At 40.9% G+C, this 21,612-nt stretch overlaps 1 protein-coding gene across 3 annotated transcripts in view; it reads right to left on the bottom strand.

Moving 5' to 3' along the window:
• ZZEF1 (zinc finger ZZ-type and EF-hand domain containing 1) overlaps positions 1-21,525 on the bottom strand; it is a 56,890-nt gene extending 35,365 nt beyond the window's left edge. For all 3 annotated transcript variants that reach the window (XM_083875265.1, XM_083875266.1, XM_083875267.1), the window contains exons 1-19: positions 21,095-21,525; positions 16,846-16,990; positions 15,606-15,800; positions 14,556-14,727; positions 12,649-12,848; positions 11,407-11,617; positions 9,729-9,845; positions 9,336-9,514; positions 8,144-8,242; positions 6,976-7,067; positions 5,857-6,005; positions 5,210-5,321; positions 3,882-4,097; positions 3,320-3,420; positions 2,812-2,981; positions 1,918-2,051; positions 1,548-1,618; positions 994-1,108; positions 217-376 (exon numbers count right to left, since the gene is read on the bottom strand). In XM_083875265.1, the coding sequence (XP_083731391.1) occupies positions 217-376; positions 994-1,108; positions 1,548-1,618; positions 1,918-2,051; positions 2,812-2,981; positions 3,320-3,420; positions 3,882-4,097; positions 5,210-5,321; positions 5,857-6,005; positions 6,976-7,067; positions 8,144-8,242; positions 9,336-9,514; positions 9,729-9,845; positions 11,407-11,617; positions 12,649-12,848; positions 14,556-14,727; positions 15,606-15,800; positions 16,846-16,990; positions 21,095-21,430 (2,974 nt within the window). In that variant the 5' untranslated portion in view covers positions 21,431-21,525. The remainder of the gene's footprint in view (positions 1-216; positions 377-993; positions 1,109-1,547; positions 1,619-1,917; positions 2,052-2,811; positions 2,982-3,319; positions 3,421-3,881; positions 4,098-5,209; positions 5,322-5,856; positions 6,006-6,975; positions 7,068-8,143; positions 8,243-9,335; positions 9,515-9,728; positions 9,846-11,406; positions 11,618-12,648; positions 12,849-14,555; positions 14,728-15,605; positions 15,801-16,845; positions 16,991-21,094) is intronic.
• Between the last annotated feature and the right edge of the window lie 87 nt (positions 21,526-21,612).

Here is a 21,612-nt window from a genome sequence, read left to right as displayed (position 1 = left end):
AGATTCTCCCAATGTAAGATTATCAGTACAGCTAAAACTTCAAGTTGCTTAATATGCCTACTAATTACTTCCTAGAGAGATTAAAAATGCTGTGACAGTTCTGACTATGCCTCAGGCAACCTTTGGTGATCCCTAATTATACTGCAATTTGTAAAACCACATTTTAAAGTTCTGTATTACACCATGTTTAACTCTGCATTCAATCCCAGCACTTACAGTTTTTAAGGATTTCTACTGCAAGGTCCTTGGCTGAACTATCAGTGCCTTTAAGCTGCAGATAGCACCAGGAGAGGAGGCTGCCCTGAACAGACCAGAATAAGGAAGACAAGACCGTGCCACTCTCTTGCTGTGCAACGTCCAGCATCATCATTTCACACTGAAAAATAAGGAGCATTCATGAATGTAATGGAGCCTCTTGTGCTGCAGCATGACACACAGTGTGCACCAAGTAAACTGGGATGGACACAATCATCCCACTCTGCCCAGAAAAAGCTGAAATGCAAATAACAAGCAGCATGTAACACCATGTAGCAAGAGATGCACTTTGTTTTGATAGATCCCAATTTTAAATAGGAACAGCTACATATGAGTCACTCGATGTTCTCAGCACAGTTTTGCTGCATATGTAAATAACTCTCCTCCATTTCTACCTCCCTCAGTGACATACCCAATCCTATCCTGTCAAAATGGAATAAGCCCTCCTGTATCCCAATGTCTCTCCATAGAGTCTTTCCAACGCTATGGAAAAGCATCACATCTTACATATTTCACACTGGGAAAATATTATTAATTTCCTACTCGACTGTGATGAAATGTTAATGCTTAAAGGAAAACACTCAACTGGTTGGAAAAGCTAATCCTACTGACTTGCACAGCCATGAACAGTTGTATGTACAAGGACAGGGAAGCTCCTCAGTATCCGTGGCAGGGAAGCAGCTTGTGCTGGAGTGCCTACAAAACTCATGACAAAGAAGTAGGAGCAAAGGCAGTTACCTCTCTTGCTGCCACCAGCAGAAGGGTGTCCATGACTGATAATACTTCACTTATGTCAAAATTTGCAGAAACTCCTTTCTCTGGTAATAATAAGAGTCCACCTGGATCTTGATCGCTACAAAACAAAGATATTTTTACTACCCAGCAACAAGGAGTTCCAAATCAGAAATTTAATATTTTTTGTTTCAAATCTGTAGAGATCCTACTGTATAATTACAATGAAAATCAAAAGTTTGTGTTCTGATGACTCCAGACTAATTAAATCAGTACCAACCATCAGCACTGACAAACAATTACTTAAAAAATTGGAAGACAGCCTAGGAGAAGCCTAACAGCAATATCCTGTGATTTCATCACCAACCTTGGCCAGTGTTTTATAGAGCTATTCAGTTAATAAAAATATTGAGTAGTAGCATGTCCTTTCTAAACAACATTAGTTGATTACTTCAGAGAATTATTGTTCAGGAGAGTAACGTTTCTAAAAAGGATTAAATACAAACTTATTAACAAATGTGGGGTATCAGACAAATATTTTCAATTTCAGGACCCCTCACCTGAAGTGGGTACACAAGGATCTGAAGGCAAGATGTACAGATTGTTTATGTTCTTGCTCTGTGATATTTTTCTAGAAAAGGAAAAAGATTTATTTTTACGATACATTCTGTTTTCCTCCTCTGTGACAAAGAATTCTAATTTCTGTGTTCTATTATTCATTTTTGGTAAGAAAGGCAGAGTTAGCTCCTCTTTCTTTGGATAAGCTGCAGAGAGAAAAGGGGAAGGGTAAAAAGAGGCAAAGAAAAAAAATAAGGTTTTTACTTGAACAGGACAAAGTATGCATTATTTGAGAATAACAACTCAGATTTGTCCTCTTTTCTGCATAAAGAAAGCAGGCACTAAACAAACAATTTCGCATTCAATGTTTACCATCATGGTGAAGAGCTGGTGTCGCCTGGTCTGTCTATCTGGGAAAAAAACTGCTGCTCCACTGAGTAAGGTGTTCTTAACTTCCTCTTTCAGCATTTTCATTGGCATGAAGTTACTGTCCCCCATATCCACTACTGCTCATACAAAAAGGAAACAAAATTACAAGTTCTAATTAAGACCTCATCTAATATGTTAGAGGCATAACTCAATTAAATGTTAGTCTACACAACTTCAAGCCCTTGCAATCCCATTATACACACAGAAAACGAGGGGAAACTTTTTAACTTACAGCAAGGAAGATTTATATTAAGAAAGAATATATCTATTCACCAAGTAAATGAATTCTAGGAAGATTATGACTTGACACCCATCAAAGCTAATAAAGTTTTCAAGATGTGACAGATTCTATATAAAGTGTTTTCCCTCTAGCTCTCTTTGCAGGAGACACTTCAAATTACACTTGAATAGAGAGTGTGCCACCCTACTTCCAATGAACCCTGATGTGTAATTCCCATTCTCTTCACTGGCTCCAGAAGCTTCCCTGTATTCCTGTAAACCTCACAGTCTACTCATGAACTCATTTATACTGATATGCAGTATCAGAAATAAATAAACTCCAGTAATGTTATAGCCAAAGGGTCACATTCCCTGGTGGTACAAGCAGGTGACACATTCAAAAGGAGTCTTCTATTGCAGCTGCTTCTAGACCACGTTGTCAGAAAGTCTATAAACCCATTTCTTTGGGCCAAGGAAAGTTTCTAGTGATAGACTAATTAGCACACACTGGCCTGAAGGAGAAAAAAAGGAACAGGAGCTGACTTGGCCTCTAGGAATGAATATCTTTTCCCAAACTTTAACAGACAAAACAGTCGATATACATTGAATAAAAATTACCTTCACACAAATGTCTATAAAGGGCTTCTGCAGCTTCTGTGTGACCAACTGTTTTGCTCTGAGGAGTTTCTTGAGGTTTAGCAGTTTTATTATCTCCAGTAAGTACAGAGAAGCAGCTCTGGAGAAGCTGCAACAGCAGTGTTTGAGCAAAGACACATTCTTCCCTTGGCCTATAAGAAGATACATAACAAATAGAAGCAAAAACTAAAAAAGCAGCTCTTCTGCACCAAGTAAGTATTGCTATGAAAGTCACCATTTCAGCTAGATAAAAACCACTGAGTGGAGAGTCACAGCCAAAGGAAGTGTAGCTACCAGCTCAATTAATCTACAGCTTGAGCTTCTATATAACTTTATAGTTAAAAGTCCATATGGCAGCAGTAGGGAAATGTTATTTATGTAAATGATGTAGTTTAGGAAGAACAAACTGCTGTAGCTAAACAAAGATATTTTATTTATATACACACACACACTGATTAGTGCTTCAGCAGACACCAAAGAAGAAACTTACTTTTGGTGCAGTTTATTGTAAAAATTCCAGAACAGCTGCAAATCAAGGCCTGTGAAATCTAAAAATGACTTGTATTTTAATCCACTCTCCTTCTGCTGAACCTTAAAAAGGCAAAGAAAATGCAGGATTGGAAAGTTAACTCTATACAGAACATACTTATAAAACATAAATCCCTGAGCACTGTGCTTAAAGGAAAGCACAGCCAGCTTTCCAACATGAATTCCAGTTTAAGTTCTTTCATGGATATTCTCGTGTCTAAATGTGACAGCTCATGCTGAAACCTTCTTATTCACAGAATTCTCCCCTTTCTGGATTTCTAGGATCCCATTCCTTTTCTCCACCACCAGAAGACTTTATAACCTCTACCTCTCCATCTAATTTAATTGGAAGTCATAAACCTTCAGCAAACATGCACAGAATTCTATTTTTCAGAAATATTTTTTTTTCCATTTTTAAGAGTCCCCCAACTTTTCTTTGCCCATTCGAAACCACTGTTTGCGCAGCCTTATTCCTTTGAGCCTGGCAAACAGAAGCTTAAAAACAGCCTAAGAAGTGAAAATACCAGGTCCTGTGCCAGCTGCTGGATGAAATGAAGTGTCTTCAGGAGCAGAGTTGTGCCACAGACTGTGTCATCCTCCGTTCTCCTGCACTGCAGGCAGCTCATGGTCCTGCAGGGCTCGTCTCGCAGGGGCCGCAGGTAGCCCAGGACACTCAGCCCTTGCACCCCAAGCCTCTCTGCAGAGTCTTGTCTCGTGCACAGGAACTTTATCATCAGGTACTAGAGAAGATGGATAGAAAAGATGGATCTATCATCAAGATAGATAGAAAAACAGCACCAGATTTGGGTTTAAAAGCTGGCACGTATTGGGAATTTAAAAGGTGTGAGTGCACGCAAGTGAGGATTGAGGGGGAAGCCTTAGTCCCTTGTCTGTCACCTCCAGAGGTTTAAAATACTGGGCCTGAGATTCAGGCTAAGTTTGATCTCTCCCTACTTCCAAAAAGTCACAGGGACGGTTTTATGACCTCTGCAAAGTTAGTAAATTCATGATCATTCATTCTGCACACACTGCTCCTCCCTGCCACAGGTACAGTATTCTTGCAGGTTAAGGAATTACTAGCTGCATTTAAAAGCAAGCAGAGGATCAATATGTACTATTTAGAACATACTTTGATCAGTCTGTTCTCAGTGAGGAGCAGAGTACAAAACAGAAGGAACAGCAAGTCCTGCCAGCCACATGTACTCAGTTAACTCTGCACCAGCAATGACTTAACAAGCAGCAGCAGAGTTAGGAAAGATCCCAGCTGACACAACAATGTCACCAATTCTCTTAATTCCCACAGTGCAGACAGACTGGGGAACTACAACAGCTGATTCCAGACCATGATCTGAAATGCAACATTCCCTACAAATGCACCAAGCACTACAAATCAAAAGCATCTTCTGCCATTCTGGAAATGAGTCTCCATTCCCCAGGGACAGCAATCTAACTGATGGAAATGCTTTGTAATTGTTTGCCCACTGAAACATGTATTGAAGAACCTGACTCTGAAAGAATAAATGCTATGACTACACAGTAGTTAAATGGTCTAGATACTAGAGTAAAGCAACAATCCTATCAAAACAGTAATCTGTACATTATCACATAACTTTGGATTAAATTTGATCATGAAGCACCACTTAACTACAGCTATAAATATATGTGCATATAGATAAAAATAATAAATTCAGAGGACAAAAGTTGAATTATTCATTTAACTAGAAGCCTATTAATTCTTTTCTCTATACAGCAGAGCTCTCCCTAACAAAACAGAATTAGGTTCATTTCAGTTGGCACAGAAAAGGGCCCCTGCTCATTGTGACTGGGCCAAGGGGGTTTTGTAGGTTCTTACTTGGGAAACTCTGCACTGCTGCATTTTGACATCAACTTCATCCCATTCTTCTTCTACTTCAAACCAGCCAATAGGATCATCATCTCCCAAATCATCACATGAACAACTGCTTCTGTGTATAAAATAATGCAACACACTTTGTAAAGAAAAAGTTTAGAGACATTGCAAAACTGTTGATACTCTACCAAAAAACTCAGAGCACATTGTGGCTATAAAGATGAAGAAAGACAACAGAAAGTTTCACAAACCCAATACTCTAGCACATGCAAGGTTAAGAAAAAAAAAAATCAAGAAAATCTTTTTTGTCACAGCCCCTTAACCTCCCCTTACTCCTAAGTAACAGTTCTGAAAACTGATTTAATAAAACTTAATTAAAAATTTCTGTTATCATTGATGCACACTCCAAATAGAAGGTTTGTTTTGCTATCTCCCTTTTATACTAGGCCCTTAAATCAAGTGGTTGAAAACAACAGCTATGTACATATTTTGTTTAACACATCAAACCATTAAAATCAAACAAATAACAATTAAATGATACACCATTTTTAAGTCACTTGGCACAATTCTCAGCAATTCGAGCGGCATTGCACAAAAACCAAATATAACATTTATTTTCCACGTATACATTGCAAAAGGTCCATTTGTACCTGGTTTTTAAGAATTGTTTGAATTCCTTCAGCTTCCACTTGTCGTAGCTCTCAAACCTTTTGAAGTGTTCCTCGGCGTGGAACTTCTCCGAAGCGCCGTTGTAGGCGAACACCAGCCCACACTGCGCCCCGATGGCGCCTCGCCTCACCTGGGGGACAAACACAGGGCAGTCAGAAAAGAAAAGAACTGATAGAAAGCAACCAAATCCTGACAATCCTGCTCTCTGGAATTGCACAGAAAAATGGAACACATTTAAAGGAAATATTTTTCTGTAATCCACTGAATTTAAATAATATACGCAATTTCCAATATTATCATTTACTGTATTTATCACCCTAATGTTAACTGGAGTTCCACATATTAATTCCCATTGTACTTTTGATTTCTTTTTCCATTAAAAAAAATAAACAAAACTGAAATCATATTTCCCTATTAATATCACTACACTGCAAAACAACTCAGCTGCCTCTCCAGCTCCAGTTAGGATTTACTTGCCAGAAGTCCATTTGTGTTTAAATCTCTTTGACATAGAAATATGCATTGTTGCTCTGGGAATTAAATAATACTATTGCTTTGTCTTAAGTAAATAAGTCAATTCAGCTGCAGAAGTTTTGTCTTGGCCATGAGATTTAATCACAAGATCTTCCTTTGAAACCAGATAAGTCACACCAAATGTTCAAATTACACTGGTGTCTCTAAACAGAATTTGAAATACTTTCATTTGATCTGAACTCACATGCTTTGTATCTTGACATCTGCTATTCACAGAGTCAGAAAGTTATTTTAAAGATAAGATGAAAGACCTTGCATATAAATTCACACACTTCAGAGAGAAACCACAAACCAGAGTCTCTGGCTTGAGATATATATTGCAAGATATAGATAAAATCAATATAAAATAAATGTCTTTACTACTACACAAGCCATGCTTGTGGCTCCCTCAAACAATTTAAGACCTCCTTTTTCTGAAGTTCCCTGACTTACAGTGAAGAAAAACTCTAAAATAACAGTATTTGATAATGAATTAAATTTCAGTTCATATAAAAATTATCCAAATTCATTTCACCACTAGGGGAAAAAAAGTAAGTCTTCTACTTCAAAAGCTCACAGCAACATACCTTTATTCTGATTTGTGTCACTTGAAATGAAGATTCAGTTCCAGTAGAAAGAATGATACTTGCTCTGGTTTTCCCAGTTTCAGTAAGAAAACCTAAAGCAGCAGTGGGAACAGAATGTGTTTGAGTGAGTGCTGGTGCAAGGTGTTTGAAAGAGACTATTGAGATTGCGGGCTGAAGAGGGGAAAGAAAAAAACCCACAATGCTTTTCCAGTGAAATGCTCATTAGTAAATGTTTCCAAATAAAAAGGACTACTTTAAAGATTGTCTTTTACACAGAACTCTCCCAGCAGTATCTCTGTGAGCACTGCATTTTGAAGAATATTTTCTTATTAAAGTTTGTTAGTCATTCCCAAATATTACTTTGGCTTGTGGCTCTATTCACTGAACTCAGTGAATTGTCCCCCAAACTGTGACCCACCAAACAGCAGACAAGTCACAAAATAACTAAAGAATAAACTCAAATAATACACATGAACAAACAGAGGTGTGAAATAAGCATTTAGAATGTGCCTGATTTTCTGTCACAATGGCTTTCATTTACCAGTAGCACAGCACAAGACAATAAACTATTAAAAAAAAATGATTAGGTGGCATTTCCCTTAAAAAAGAGGTTAAGAAACACAAATCTCTTTGTTTAGGTTGTATCCAGTACATAAAAGCATTGCAGTAACAAAGAGAGGCTTTAAGGGAAAATTAATAGGCACATACAGTGAGAATTTAAATGATTTCTACAAACTGTCTCCCCATCAATATTTAGGAAACTAACAGTGACTTCAACCCACAAAGTGTGCTCTAATAGAATATTCCCTGTGACAGCTCACTGCTGACTTACACATTGAATATTAATAACTCTCTCCAAAAATCCAATATTTTTGTTTGCTTGGCTTTTTTTGACAATAAACTGGTTTATGAGAAATATTTTGCACAGTGCTGCAAAATCAAATTTATATATTGTTCTGGTTTGGGGTTTTGTTTGTTAGTTTACCTTTTTTTTTTTTAATTACAAATCTTCCATAGCATAAAGCTATATAAAGAATTAAATATATATGAGTAAATATGGAATACCAATACAGCATTGTTAGCAATCACTATATTTGGTGCAATCATCTAACTACTCGTAAATGATTTTACAATTGTAATATTATGGATTTTAAGTCCAGGCTCTTACCATCCCCAGTCCATGGCTCTACAAGGAGGTTTTCAGGCCCTGATTTATCTTCTTTTCCCTTTACATCACATGCTTGTAGAGTGAGCCGTAAAGGCTTTCCTAAGTCAAAAAAATCAACAGGTTTATCAAATTCATTTCAAATGGTAAAATAAGTTTTCTAAAGTTCTTTATTCAGAAAAAAAAAGAAAAAAAAAAGAAAAAATTACAATACTATGAGATTTTGACCACTGTCAGACTCAAAAAGTGGAGGGAAATTGCAATATGAGAGATACATTAATCTAAAGTAGAGCTTTAGATACAGACAGAAGGACAATGAAATTTATGACAATTAATGTTCCTTCAACTGTTGCCACCCTTTGGAATTCACAACTCATGAAATACCACTTGTCTTACAAAAGGCATTGGCTACCTTGGGGAAACTGGAACAATTTTCAAAATTTTCGAAAGTAAACATCAATAACTATAAATAATCCATATGTTCTTTGGCACAAGACAAGAAGTACTGAAAAAAACAATACTAAAAGGCAAATAAAGGGTAGAATTCTTCATGAGAGACTAATGAGAATCTCAGAAGTTGATACCTGAGAAAATACAGATTTATCAAACAAGTACAGCAAGTAGAGCAAAATCATCACCTGATGCCAGACCATGAACAGCTCTATACTCATGACATACTCAGATTATAAAAACTTAAATTTAACTAATTTTATAAAAGTGGGAAAAAAAAGAACCCTAAAGAGATGCTAATGACATTACACTTAAAACGCCTCTTAAATTTTAAGAGGTATTTTAAGTGTATATCTGCAGGAGACAGCACTCACTGAGGTTAACTCACTCACAGATGTCTTACTGGAAGAAGAAAAATACTTCCTGTCAGTTGCTTTTTAAGCAACACAAACACCATCATCACCATCCTTATACAGGGGCCATGATCTACGAAGTTCATGTTTTCTCACTTGAGAAAATCCTACTTGATCTTCTTGATCCTACTTGATCTCCTTGATTTTCTTTTGATCACAGAAAGCTGATCAATCATCAGCTTCTCAGGCAGTTCAGCTGCTAGGGTGTGACTTCAGCGACAGTTTTTAATTAAGATGATTTGGGATAATTTTAAAACCCAACATGTGGAATGACTCAAGGCTGTGTATTTCCTTAGGGCTGTGCAGGAAAGGATCCAGGATTGTTTCATTACCGTATTTATAGAGCAGGTTCTGTCTGACTGCTGCCATGGAAGAGATCAGTGAGGAAGCCTTGTATGGAGTGTCCAGGTGATCAGTGATGGCACAGAGGGAACTCAGCACTTTGGCAACACTCCCCCGGGCTAAGGCAAAGGCCAGGAGTGTCAGCTCTACCTCTGGAGTAGTACAACAACTGGAGGGAAAACAATGACAAGATGAAAAGAAAATTTGGGACATTTTGTTTTTCAATAAAGACAAGCTGCCACAGAATCTCTCAGGTGCCTGTTTCTTGACATATTTGTATTTTTTAAGATACTTCAAAAAGAGCATGTGTGAGTAAAGTTGCAAAAATTTGATTTACAGATTCTTCTAAACCACTTCCCACTGCATCAACCACACAAGCTCACCTTGTTATTCTGATAAGGAAGCTATCTACTTCTTCCAAAACATTTGGTGATAAGAAGCTTGAAAAATCTGTGGAGCCTGGTGTTAGGGATAGAGGTGGCATGTGCTGCAGTGCTTTCCTAGGAAAAAATGAAACATAATGTCAGGAAACCAGGCAGAACTGGAGAAAAGAACCTCCTGATGTGAATTAAATGCTTGAATCTTCATGCTTTGCATGGGCAGGTCTCTGCAAATGGCTTCTGAGTGCACAAAATCTATTTACACAGAGAATTTCTTCAAAAGGAACAACAGTATTGCATAATAGGCAGGGAAAGTTCAATGACTGCTGGGTAATCTTGAATCTAGTCTCAGTCTCAGATTTAATGAGACAAACATATCAAGCAGTTTTAAATTAAATCTGTGACAGCATTAGAAATAGCTTAGTGTCCAAGCACTTTAAATTGGTCTAGAATTGAGCAAGAGCCTATGAATAGTGTCCAAGTACTGCTTCATTTTAAACTGGTATAGAATTGAGCAAGAGCCTGTGAATAAAGGGAAAATTGACTTGAAACTCCCTCAGAAGAATTAGAGAAACTAAAAGAGACACTTGTTGGCTCAAATCAGATTTTTTTAATTTCCAAAGATAATGTGATAACTCCTGAAATCAGGAATTCTTAAGCAGTTTCACCGAAGTTATTCTATCCAATACTGAAGTTTTTCCAGTGTTGGATAGAGTATTCAGTATTACAGTTATTCTGTCCAGTTCTAAAGTTTGGGTGTTTTGCTTCATAATTCTAAACACTGAATCTAATTCCTGAAAGCATGATTTTACTCAGGATTTCTCTATTATATATTTTAATGCAGTGTTCATGTTAGATTTCTAAAAAACATCTAAACTTCACCAAAACTGAAGGCCCTCAGTTTTAGCAAAGCCTGCAACTATGGGCCTGTCTAAGGCATGTATGAAATTATCTAAACTTTAAAGAGATTTCACAGATGACATAAATTAAAAGATAGGCTTAGTGGACTTTAGCCTACAGGATTCATTAACTTAATGACAGCCCTGCTCCTCAGTGTGGTGACATAGTGCTAACTGAGCTCTACAAAATCTGATGTGGGTGTGGAGAGGTTTTATTAGGATTCCAATCCCTCAAGTCATGGACCAGAAGTGTTTGGCAATCAAACAAGGAAACGTTACACAGAAAATGCTCAAAGCAAACATTTGCACGGAGATGGTGCACAGTCAACTATATCCTCCATAAAATGCATGACAAGGCATTACATAAGTAAAAATCTGCTGAAAATTAAGCTAAATGAAGCTTCAGTCCAAAGGGGAAGATGTTAATTTTATTGACTATTAATACTGGCCAAGAAAAATGAATTAATTTTAGGCTGCTCAAAGTCGTTACAAGTAAATGGATCAGTGAAAAATCTATTTTCCAGTGTCCATTCAGTCATGGTTTAACAACTAAATTAGATGAAACAGGCATGAGAATTACACTTGTTCTATTAGGTGCAAATGGATAGAAGAAAAACATCAAAAATCTGAACAATGAGACAGAAAAAGATGTTTAAACACCTTAATGGAGAGAGTGGAAACCAGTTACATACAGCAGATTGCTTACTAAAGCCAGAATTACTTTTTTTAAAAAAAAACTAAGGAGTAGATAAAATCACACCCCGTGTAAGTTTGTTACTTACTGAGTATTCTGTAAAATGGTGTGAACAAATGCTGGGTTGGTTTCCATGGAAGCTGTCACCAGAGAGGTCAGCAGGGACCAGTACCAGATGGCCGAGGCGTCGCACACGGACACTCCCACCTTCTTCACTCTCTGGTAGCCCACAGCCCTCAGCCCGTGGATCCTGGTGTCACATCCATCACTAAGGCAACGCTTGATGTTTATCTGTACATCTGTCAAAACATAAAATAAGACTTTTTTCCCCCTATTTCTTCTGCTAGATTAGAGCTGGAAGAATCCAGATAATCCAAATGATAAATTAGTGTGGGATCTCTTGGAAAAGTAAGAGCAGATATGGAACAGCACTGCCTGGTGTGGGCAACCACACACACTGTGCACCTCTGAGCTGGAACATTTAGACTTTGCATAAATAGCCTGTGGATCCACTACAGGTGCTATGGCTAGAAACTAGGAAAAGTTGTAATAAAATATCCTCAAAGTGGAAAATAGGTTGTGGATTATTTCACCAGTACCTTCCTACCTACATACATAGGAAGTGTCTCAGAAGCAAATGGTTGTGGAGAAAATAGGGGAAAGGAGCAAAGCCTAAAGGCAAAGTTTAAAGTCACATAAAAAATTTCACACAAGTTCTTGACCATTTTGCAGAGATGGCCTTGTCCTGATTATTTTTGAGGAAGAACATCCTTGCTGCCCACTTCTGTGGCAGTGAAAGCTCCTCTCATTGGAACTGAAGGGACAAAAATTCCTGAAGCTGCAGAAACCATCTTAGGAAGAGGCAGCTTTTCTTGATTGATTGATTTCAATATAGCACCCATAGAGCTACCAGAATCAAAAATAACACTATTTGAAAGCATAAAACCTGCCTTACATTGGACCAACTTCAGCATTTCAGTACCAGAAAAATAGCAGATTTTCTGCTAGATACTATCAACCAACATATGCTTTCACTCTGCAAGCAAGGATATTTTAAAACTGCCCCATGTCTTCACTGAAACGCTAAAACTGCATCTTTAATACTTTTTTTTCTTCAACCCTTAGCCCACATTACAGAGACCACAAGAAAAGCTCGGAAGACTCTCTTACAGGCTAGAAATTAAACTAGAATGAAAACAATTTCTCTGACCCAAGGAGGAAGCCCAAAGTGTCACTTACACTTCAACACATCTCTCTGTGATCTGACCCCAACCTTTCACCTTCCAAAAAGCACCAAACCAGTATCCCAATGGTATCTTTATTGACTCACACATCTGACTAATGTTAGCGTTTTCCAACAGTGTTACGTAGCCAGTGATATTGCTTGGAATGTGAACATCTCGGACCTCCTGGAGACTGCTGGCATTCCTTCCCACTGCCACTGTGACTTGCTGTGGCATGTAACTCTGGTCATTAGCTGCCACTGCAATGGACAGGTGTCTCAAAACCACATCTGGTTTCATCTTTAAACTGCAAAGCAAAAGAAGATTGAACAGTTCTTGCAAAGAGAAGGTAAGTGGTAAGCATTGTGGTATTGTTACATATCATAATATTATACATATGTATATATTAAAGGTATTATTATTCATTCATTTTCCTCCTCTACAAACACATGCAGTCAGGTGGGGGTTGGTCTCTTTTTTCAGGCAGCAACTGACAGAATAAGAGGACACAGTCTTAAGCTGTGCCAAGGGAAATATAGGTTGGATATTGGGAAAAGGTTTTTTACAGAAAGGGCAATAATGTATTGGAATGGTCTACCTGGGGAGGTGGTGGATTCACCATCCCTGGATGTGTTTAAGAAAAGACTAGATGTGGTGTCATGGTTTAGCTGAGGTTAGGATTTGGTTCGACTAAATGATCTCAGAGATCTCTTCCAACCTAATGATTCTGATTCTCTGAAATTTACCTAATGCTTCACAGGTGTTCTTCATACAATGGTGAACAAGTTAAAAATTTTTGATTTAGAAAACAGCTGCTTCTGTTTGAGAGATTGTAGAATTTTCTATTTATATTTTCAACTGAGAATTCATTCCTCAGGAATAAAAATGCAATGTCAATAATGACCAAAATGAGATTTTTTTTTCTTTGAAGCACACATTCCTAGTGCTACCATTGGAGGAAAAAAAAAAAAAAAAAAAAAAAAAAAAAAAAAAAAAAAAAAACCACAAAAAAAAAAAACCACCCATAAACATTTCTGTTTCATTGGGTGTTTCTGTTTCATGGAACTTCCAGGACAGTAGCAAAGTTACTCTATTCAAGCCCCAACCACTGCAATGGTATTACAGCTGGGAAAGTTTCACAAGGCTGATACAGGCATTTTACAGGAGACTTTTTATTTGGCAGCCAGGCTTTTAAATTTTATGCACAGATTAATGACTTTTGCTTTTATCTGTATTCATCTGTCCCTCATTGATTCCAGCTGTTTTCAACTACACCTGTTTTGGGTTTGTGTGACAAGGTTTTAGCAGTGAGGGGGCTACAGGGTGTGAGAAGTTGCTGGAGGCTGGACCTGTGTCCCCGTGGGGAGAGCACTGGAGGAGGTTTGCTGGCAGGATTTGTGACCCCATGGGGGACCCATGCTGGAGCAGCCTTTTCCTGAAGGACTGATCCCCAGAGAGGCCATTCACTTAAGAGCTGGACTTGACAATCCTTGGGGGTCTCTTCCAACTCAATATTCTGTGCTCCTGTAACTGCACCCCATGGAAAGGACCCACACTGGAGCACTTTGAGGGGTCTGTCTCCCATGGGAGGAACTCCAGGCTGGTGCAGGGGAAGCTGTGAGGAGTCATCCTGCTGATGAGGAAGGAGAGGCAAGGCCAGCACGTGATGAACTGAGTGCAGCCCACATTCCCCATCCCCCTGTGCCTCTAGAGGGGAGGAGAGAACTTCTCTTCCCTTTTCCTCTAAGCCTGGGAAAAAGACTGGGGGGGGAAGATTTGGTTTTGTTTCTGCTAACCCCACCCTGATCTAATAACTTGAACTAAACCCCCTGAATGGAGCCTGTTTTGTCTGTGCTGGCAGTCAGGGAGAGAGCTCTCCCTGCCCTCAACCCAAGACCTTTGGTTACATTTTCTCTGCCCTGCTCAGCTAAGGAGGGCAGTCATGGAGCAGCCTTGGGGGCATCCAGGCAGGACCAATCCACCCCAAGGCCTCCAGCCCCAGGGCTGAGCTAACCGTATCCAGTGGGACCGAGCGCTGCCGTCCGACTGCCAGAAGGAGGAAGTCTCTCCGTTTGTCATCTTGTCGATATCGGCCGAGTTGGAGGAGGTTTCGATGTGGGTGTAGCACTTTGTGACAGATTTCAGCTTGTCTGACTCCTGATTGCCATTCAGATCACTGGGATACTCTGCAAAGAAATCAGAACGTTTTTCTTTGGCCTGTTTTGAGTATTGTTATAGCTTTGTAAGTGCTATCTCACACAAATTAACTTGTTGGCACAAAACACAGCCCCTGAAGGATTGTTCCTGACAGAAACTAGGAGACAGCAAAGCTTCATTTCAGATGAAATTGCAATAATCTCCATCTACCACTCTCAGTATAAAAACAGCTCCATTCCCTGGAGTTCAATAACCTTTATCTACTCCTTTTGTTACTGGCCTCACCAGTGCATTATTATTTTTGTGCCCAAATACAAACAGAGGAAAGGGAAAAGTAAATTATGATGGAGAAAACTTCAATTCATGTATTTTAGGGAAGGGACAAAGCACTGTCTTTCCCATGCAGCTTGATCTATTTCAATAGAAAGTGCAGAAATCTGAAAATACCTAGTCAAGCTGCAAAGAAAAGGAGCCCTCCTTGTAAGGATCAGGCCAGTCCCATCAGAGATACAGTAAAAGAGTCATTACCTCCACTCCAAAATGATAAAGTATCTTTTAATACTGAACAATCAACTTCAGAAAACATCCACTTCACATAGAAACTAAGTTACTAGAAACTAGTAGAGATATTTGACTGAATACAGAATATCACAAATGGGTAACCATCCATTCTGAAACAGGCCAGGAGAAAGAGAAGAACATTTCAGAGTCACTCAGACTGCTGGGTAGCTCAGGAAATTAATTTATGTGCTTCAAAAAACCAACAGAAATTCACAAAAGCATGCAGACCAACTTCATAAAACACAGAGGTGACACAGTAAAGAAAGCTTCTCATTTTATCTGCAGTCTCTTTTTCCAAGCCACAGTCACACTACCATGCAGAAAAACAAGGGAAGGCCTTGCCCACCTCTCTCTTTGAGGAGAAGTCGATCCAGAGAATCCTTGAGCACGGAGGAGCGCATGGTGCAGATGTTGTTGAAGTACTCCATCACTGGGTAAGGGATGGCAGTGCTGGAAATGCGGTTCCTGTGCAGGAATCTCAGGATCATGGAGGCGTGAAGGCCCAGGCGCTCTTTTGATTCAGAGAAGATATCAATAAACCCTAGAAAGACACATCATTTCCTCAGGCACCACGATGTAAGAAGGATATAAAACTATGAAAGAATGTAGCTCAAGTCTGCAGCCTCTACAGCAGGGAAAAGTGCAGGAAAATATTTTTGCCAGTGACTTGAAATGCCTGAAGGAGTTCAAAGCAATTACTAAAACTCTTACATTTATTTTGGTTTTTTTTTCACCCTGAACCCTTACCTTCAAAATCTAAGTGAAGCAGTTGCTACCCAGTTAACAAGTTCAGGTGCTTGCATAAATCACCCTGAACTACACTGAACCCTTTCTTTTGGCATTGTGGATTATTCCCAAAGAAGTGCTTAATGCTTTCCACAACTTGGGCGGAAATGTCAGCTCCTGAGCACTGGCACTCTGAATCCCAGAGCATTTACATGCATACAACAGTACTCTCTAAGTCCTCTCCTCCCACTTCTCTGTAGCCAATTCTAGTGTTTCTTGTCTGATCCTTTAAGGCAAATCCCCTTTAGCTACTTATCATCAAATGCTTTGGAAGGAAAGCTGGTAACTGACACTTATCCCAGAAATCAAATTCTGGAAACTGGCACTTTCTGAACTATAAACCATAAAACCTGAATTATGTTTTATCAGGATTTCAAATGCTGAATAACAATATAATAATAATAATAATAAACTATGTGACTCATCCTCTGGAACAGACTCCATGGAGGATTTATTCCTCCAGTTATCAAATACAAGACTGCATTAGCTGGGCACTCACCAAAATCCTGCAAGGTACGTTTTTCTGCCTGTGAGATAAACTAGACAGGAGTAACACACTCCCCACTCACACAGAGAAGGAAACAGTGGTTATTTGTGAAAGGAACTACTGCATGTAATTCCGGGAAATGTTTAATTTACAGCAACTCCACTTGCTTGACACTAAAGAACCAAGAGCCTTCTGGAGGATGGTTTTGATAAGATTAGGACAAGCAACGCTATTAAAGCAATTTATTGAGGCAGCACTCCCTTTATGGGGCAGGGCTTAGGAAATCCTTTCTTCCAACACTCTGCTCTCATACCTGGCACCAGTGAACAAGCTTGCAGTTGCCTGATTACATGGCTCAGCTCCCCCTGAAGATTTGCTCCACTAGAATTCTTGAGAGCCTCCAGCATGTTCTCCACATCTACAGTGCCATCCCCTTCAGCATCAAACTGTGCAAAGGCCTGAAGAGTAACAAAAAAAAGAAAATTTGTTTCAGCGTATTTCCTTAAAGCAAGGTATTTCACAGAAACCATAGCAACAAACGTTGTAACACTATTAAAACAAAATTAAAAGAATCCGTTTCCCTAAGTACTGAAGCAGCCTGGCTGGAAATCTGCAGTGTTTAGCAAGTTTGAAGAGATTTGCCCTGCCTTCCTAGAAACGTCAACTGGAGTCATGCTTAGGTGGAGACAGCTCATCACAGACACCAGTGAATCAGCAGGATCCATCCAGGGATAGCTGGGACTGGAAGGAAGGTGCTGACCACAAAGCTCCCCAGTTTAAGGGTGCTTCGGTTCCAAGAGCCACACCCTCGATTACTCATCACTGCTGCATCCCCCTCTCACTGCATCCACTCAAATTCCTTCGGGGTTTACATATTTTCTTTTTTTAAGAAATTATCCTAAGAATAGTAATATTTTTTCCTTCCATAAACTGTCCTCCTACACAAAATATCAGTTTATTATAGTTTGTCTGAGTATTTGTGAAAACAGTGGAGAGACTTAGAAAAGGGTTGGGATATTTTTTATTGAAGAGAACCACTGGCACTTTATTAACTTTGACTTTAATAAAATTTTTAATATAAAAAGTTGTGTTGAGCATGTACAAAAAGTAACTCACACAGCATTTCACAACTTTGAACTAACAAATGTACAATGTATTTTTATTCAGCTGAGCCTATAAAACAGAACTAAGTTCATAAATGTAACTTACTTTAACTAGCCATTTCAGAGCACTCATGATTTAATAATAGTGACACACTGCTATTAAAAATCTGGCTGTATTTTCACCATAAGGTTTAATTTTGAAACAAACTCCTGTTTAATTGCTAAAACTTGTTCCAAAAGATAAATGCAGTATTTCAGGAGCATCCACCTTTTTCATATAAATTGGGAATGCACTTACAAAAGGTATTTCTTTACAAGCAAGACTTTGATCTCACTGCCCTGAACTTTGTACTCCGAGTTCAGCCACACAAGCCAAGTGAATTTGGTCTCCAAGAACAGATGATCTCACAGGTTTCTGAGTCAAGGGATTGCTGCTGCCAGCAGGAAGCTCCTGCTTCAATCTCTTGCTTTGTTACCTGAATATCAGACCCGATGTACCATTAACAGTGCTATCCTAGAGAGTAGTAACCTGAAAGGATAAGCTCAAAATAACCTGCCAATTAACCATGACATAATTACACCAGTAAATCCAGAGCAAAGTCCTCAGAAGACAACAGAACTGAAACACAGTGTTTTAGCTGACTGAAGCTCTCATGGCACTTCTGTGGCACAGAGATGGAGTTTAGCTTGGAAGCTTTATAAAGTCTGATTACACACACAGCTGAACCCAAGCTAATAATGACCACCTTTAAAAAATTACTTAGAGCAGCAAAGCTGGTGCTGAGCATCCAGCAGGCACCACAGCCAGTCCAGCCCAGGCACTGGGCAGATCCCAAAACTAAAAACCAACACCTTTGCTTGAGGACAACAAGCCAGAGGGAATTAATTCTAATAGACATGACTCAGTTGCCAAAACAATTCAATGTACAGTTTCACACCACACCATTCTCACCATTCTCCCTCATATTTGAAGTCAAACTGCACAATTACTAAACTACAAATTGAACAAGTTTTGCAACGTTACTGGTGACAATAAAATATGAGGCAACAAGGCTGAATCTGCTGACACCTACTTTAAACAATTTTTTATCCTCTCACATAAGGAGATTACTACATGTATGCTTTTCTTCACATCTTAATGCAGTATTTTGTTATTTTATTTTTAAACTCTTCCTATGACCTCAGGAGGTTGTACCAAACCTAGAACTCTAAAATTATTTTTTGACTGCTCAGTATAACTTAAACCCTGTACATACACAATTCCCACTGCTGTCCTGTGTAATGGGGGAAAAGAAAAAAAAGAAATGGGGAAAAAACTGAGAGTGTCAACCTGCACTCAAAGAATTTTTGAGTTGTGTGCAGGACTGGGACATGACACAATTCAGCAGCAGCCTTACACAACCCAGCTCATTGTACTCCTAAATAAAGGCAGTAACTCCACACAGCTCAAGCCTGCACACGAAGAAGCATGGGAAAAGCATCTTCCATAGGGAGTGATGGGTGAGAGGGTTGCTTGGAAATATGGCACATGGAAAAACCAGCCCCTCATCTCACAGCTCAGGAGCTGGGTGGCACAACAGGGAACTTGAAAGGTGACGGGAGAACTTCATATTCCAGCCTCTGCTCTCAGTGGAACTGCAGCATTAATGTTGCCAGCCAGAGCTGGATACATGACATGATAAGGTCTGGAGCAGTGCTAAGGAGGATTCAGAGGTTAAGTTTATCTAGAAAACAGATTTTGCATTTAAACATTGTTCATAAAACATCTGAAGCCTGTACTGGAAGCCCCACACTGAGAACAGGGAAACTGAAAGGGCAGATCAAACCTGGGCTGTGCCAGACAGGACTCTATAGATATTAAAAAGTGAAACCTCTTGCCTGCCACCCCCTTAAGTGACTTCTCATCAGTGTAAAAGGGAAGCTCAAAGAGCCCAGCTGATGGGCCAGTGCCAGCTACAGAAAGGATGACATCAAGGTTTTCCACGGAACTCTCAACATCTCGATCTGCAGGACAGAGCAGATGCGACCACACATCCGTGACACGGTAAACCCTGTGACAGGCTTTTTCCCCACTCCCTAGAGCAGGAAATGAAACCAAAACAAACAGATTCTTCATGCAGAAATGCAGACAATCCTCAAAATATTTCTGCAGCCCACAAAGCTCAACTGTTTGTGCCAGCAGGAAGAACCCCAATGGACTAATTTCACCCTTGCTGTTGTTACAAATGAAGTTGTGTTTGTTAAAGGCTCTTCTGGTAAAGGAACTGGAAGTGGAGGCAGCACTTTACCAAGTTACTTAAACCAATCTGGTAAAACCACACCTATCTGTACATGAGAATGAATCTCCTTCCAGTTTCCAGGAGCCTCGTTCACCTGTCAGCACTGATTTGAGGCGTGTGTGTGTGTGTGTGATTTAACAGTTTACACAGTTATTCTGCTACTCGGGAACAAAACAAAGACAGCAGGAAGTGACTGCTGAGCTTCAGGAACTGCTTGCACTAAGGAATTCAGACCCAGCCACTTTCTCAAGTGAGTGTGGAATTCCCAGCAGGGTATTCTGCTGCATTTTGGAATGCTACAGAGTAAAGCTAAAGCCTAAGTGCTCTAGACATTAAATTCTCCATGTCCTTTCCCACAAAAGGGCAAAACTGGAAATCCCAGCAGGAAGGAAACTACTCTCTTCTACCATTAAAAGCTGACCATAACACCTTCTGGCTGTGGAAGGGGATCTCTGTTACACCACTTACAACTTTTCCAAAAGTCCTACTTTACAATAAAAGAGATACTTGACAACTTCACCGCCAGTTTTAAAAAGCAACAATAAAATTAGGCGTGGTAAACTTTGACTCGCTGATAACGCTAGTAAGTATCAAGCAGACTTACTAAGGCAGGATTTCCTACCTGAGGATTTTCCTACATGATTTTCCCACCACACCTGTGCTCTCAGCTGCACCGGCAGTACCAACAGCAGAAATATTGCTGTAAATACCCATTTTATTTTTAAAGAGGTTGCTGAGCATGATTACTGATAACTGACGTACGGGTTTTTTAAAAAAGGGATATCTGGAAGCTGACAGGCTGTGTATCAACAGCAGCAGCTGCTTTTCCAGCCTTGCGCAGAACCCTCCGGCCCGGCCTCTCCCCATGTCCCAGGACGCGTATCTGGGCTCTCCGGGGTCGTGCGGACGGCCACGAACCCGGTGCCAGCGCCCACATCGGGGGCTGGGGGAGCCCGACCCCCGGAGGTTCCCCCGGTGCCGACCACCCCCGTCCCGGACAGGCGGGTCCCTGGAGCGGATCCCTATCCCTGAAGTGTCCAAGGCCAGGCTGGACGGCGCTCCGAGCACCCGGAAGGTGTCCCTGCCCGCGGGAGGGGGTGGAACGCGATGGTTTTCAAGGTCCCTCCCTGCCCGAGCCGTCCCGCGCTCCCCGCGGCCGGTGCTGCCCGCGGGCTCTCACCTCCTCGCTCTCCCCGCGGGAGCCGGCCGCCAGCCGGGACACGCTCTCCAGCACCTCGCAGAACTGCTCCAGGCTCACGGCCTCGTCGCCGCGGCTCAGGCGCTCCTCCAGCCATCGCACCAGCGCGCTGTGGTGCCGCGACACCAGCGGCTCGGGCAGGGCCGCCTCCCGCAGCCGCGCCGTGGCCTCCCGCAGCCGGGCCTGCTCCAGCAGCACCTCGGCCGGCGGCAGCGCCGGAGCGGCCGCGCCGGCTTGGGGCGCGCCGGCCGCCCCCTCCATGCCCTCTTCGGCGCCCTCCTCCTCCTCCTCGCTGCTGTGGCTCGCCGCCGTCCCCATGAGCCGCTCGGGAGCCGCTCGGGAGCCCCTCGCAGTCGCCGCCGGTGCCGCCGCTCCCGCCGGGTCCCCGCCCGGCCCGGCCCGCCTTAGTCAGCAACTTCCCGCCCGCCGCACCTGTCAGCGCGGGGCCGCCACACCGCCGTAAAGCGGCGCCCGCGCCACACCGCCGCAAAGCGCCACAC

Source organism: Zosterops lateralis (assembly GCF_965231275.1).
Source record: "Zosterops lateralis genome assembly, chromosome: 19".
NCBI lineage: Eukaryota > Metazoa > Chordata > Aves > Passeriformes > Zosteropidae > Zosterops > Zosterops lateralis.
The sequence above is the reverse complement of the archived record's forward strand: the minus strand, read 5'-3'. Positions and strand labels throughout refer to the sequence as shown.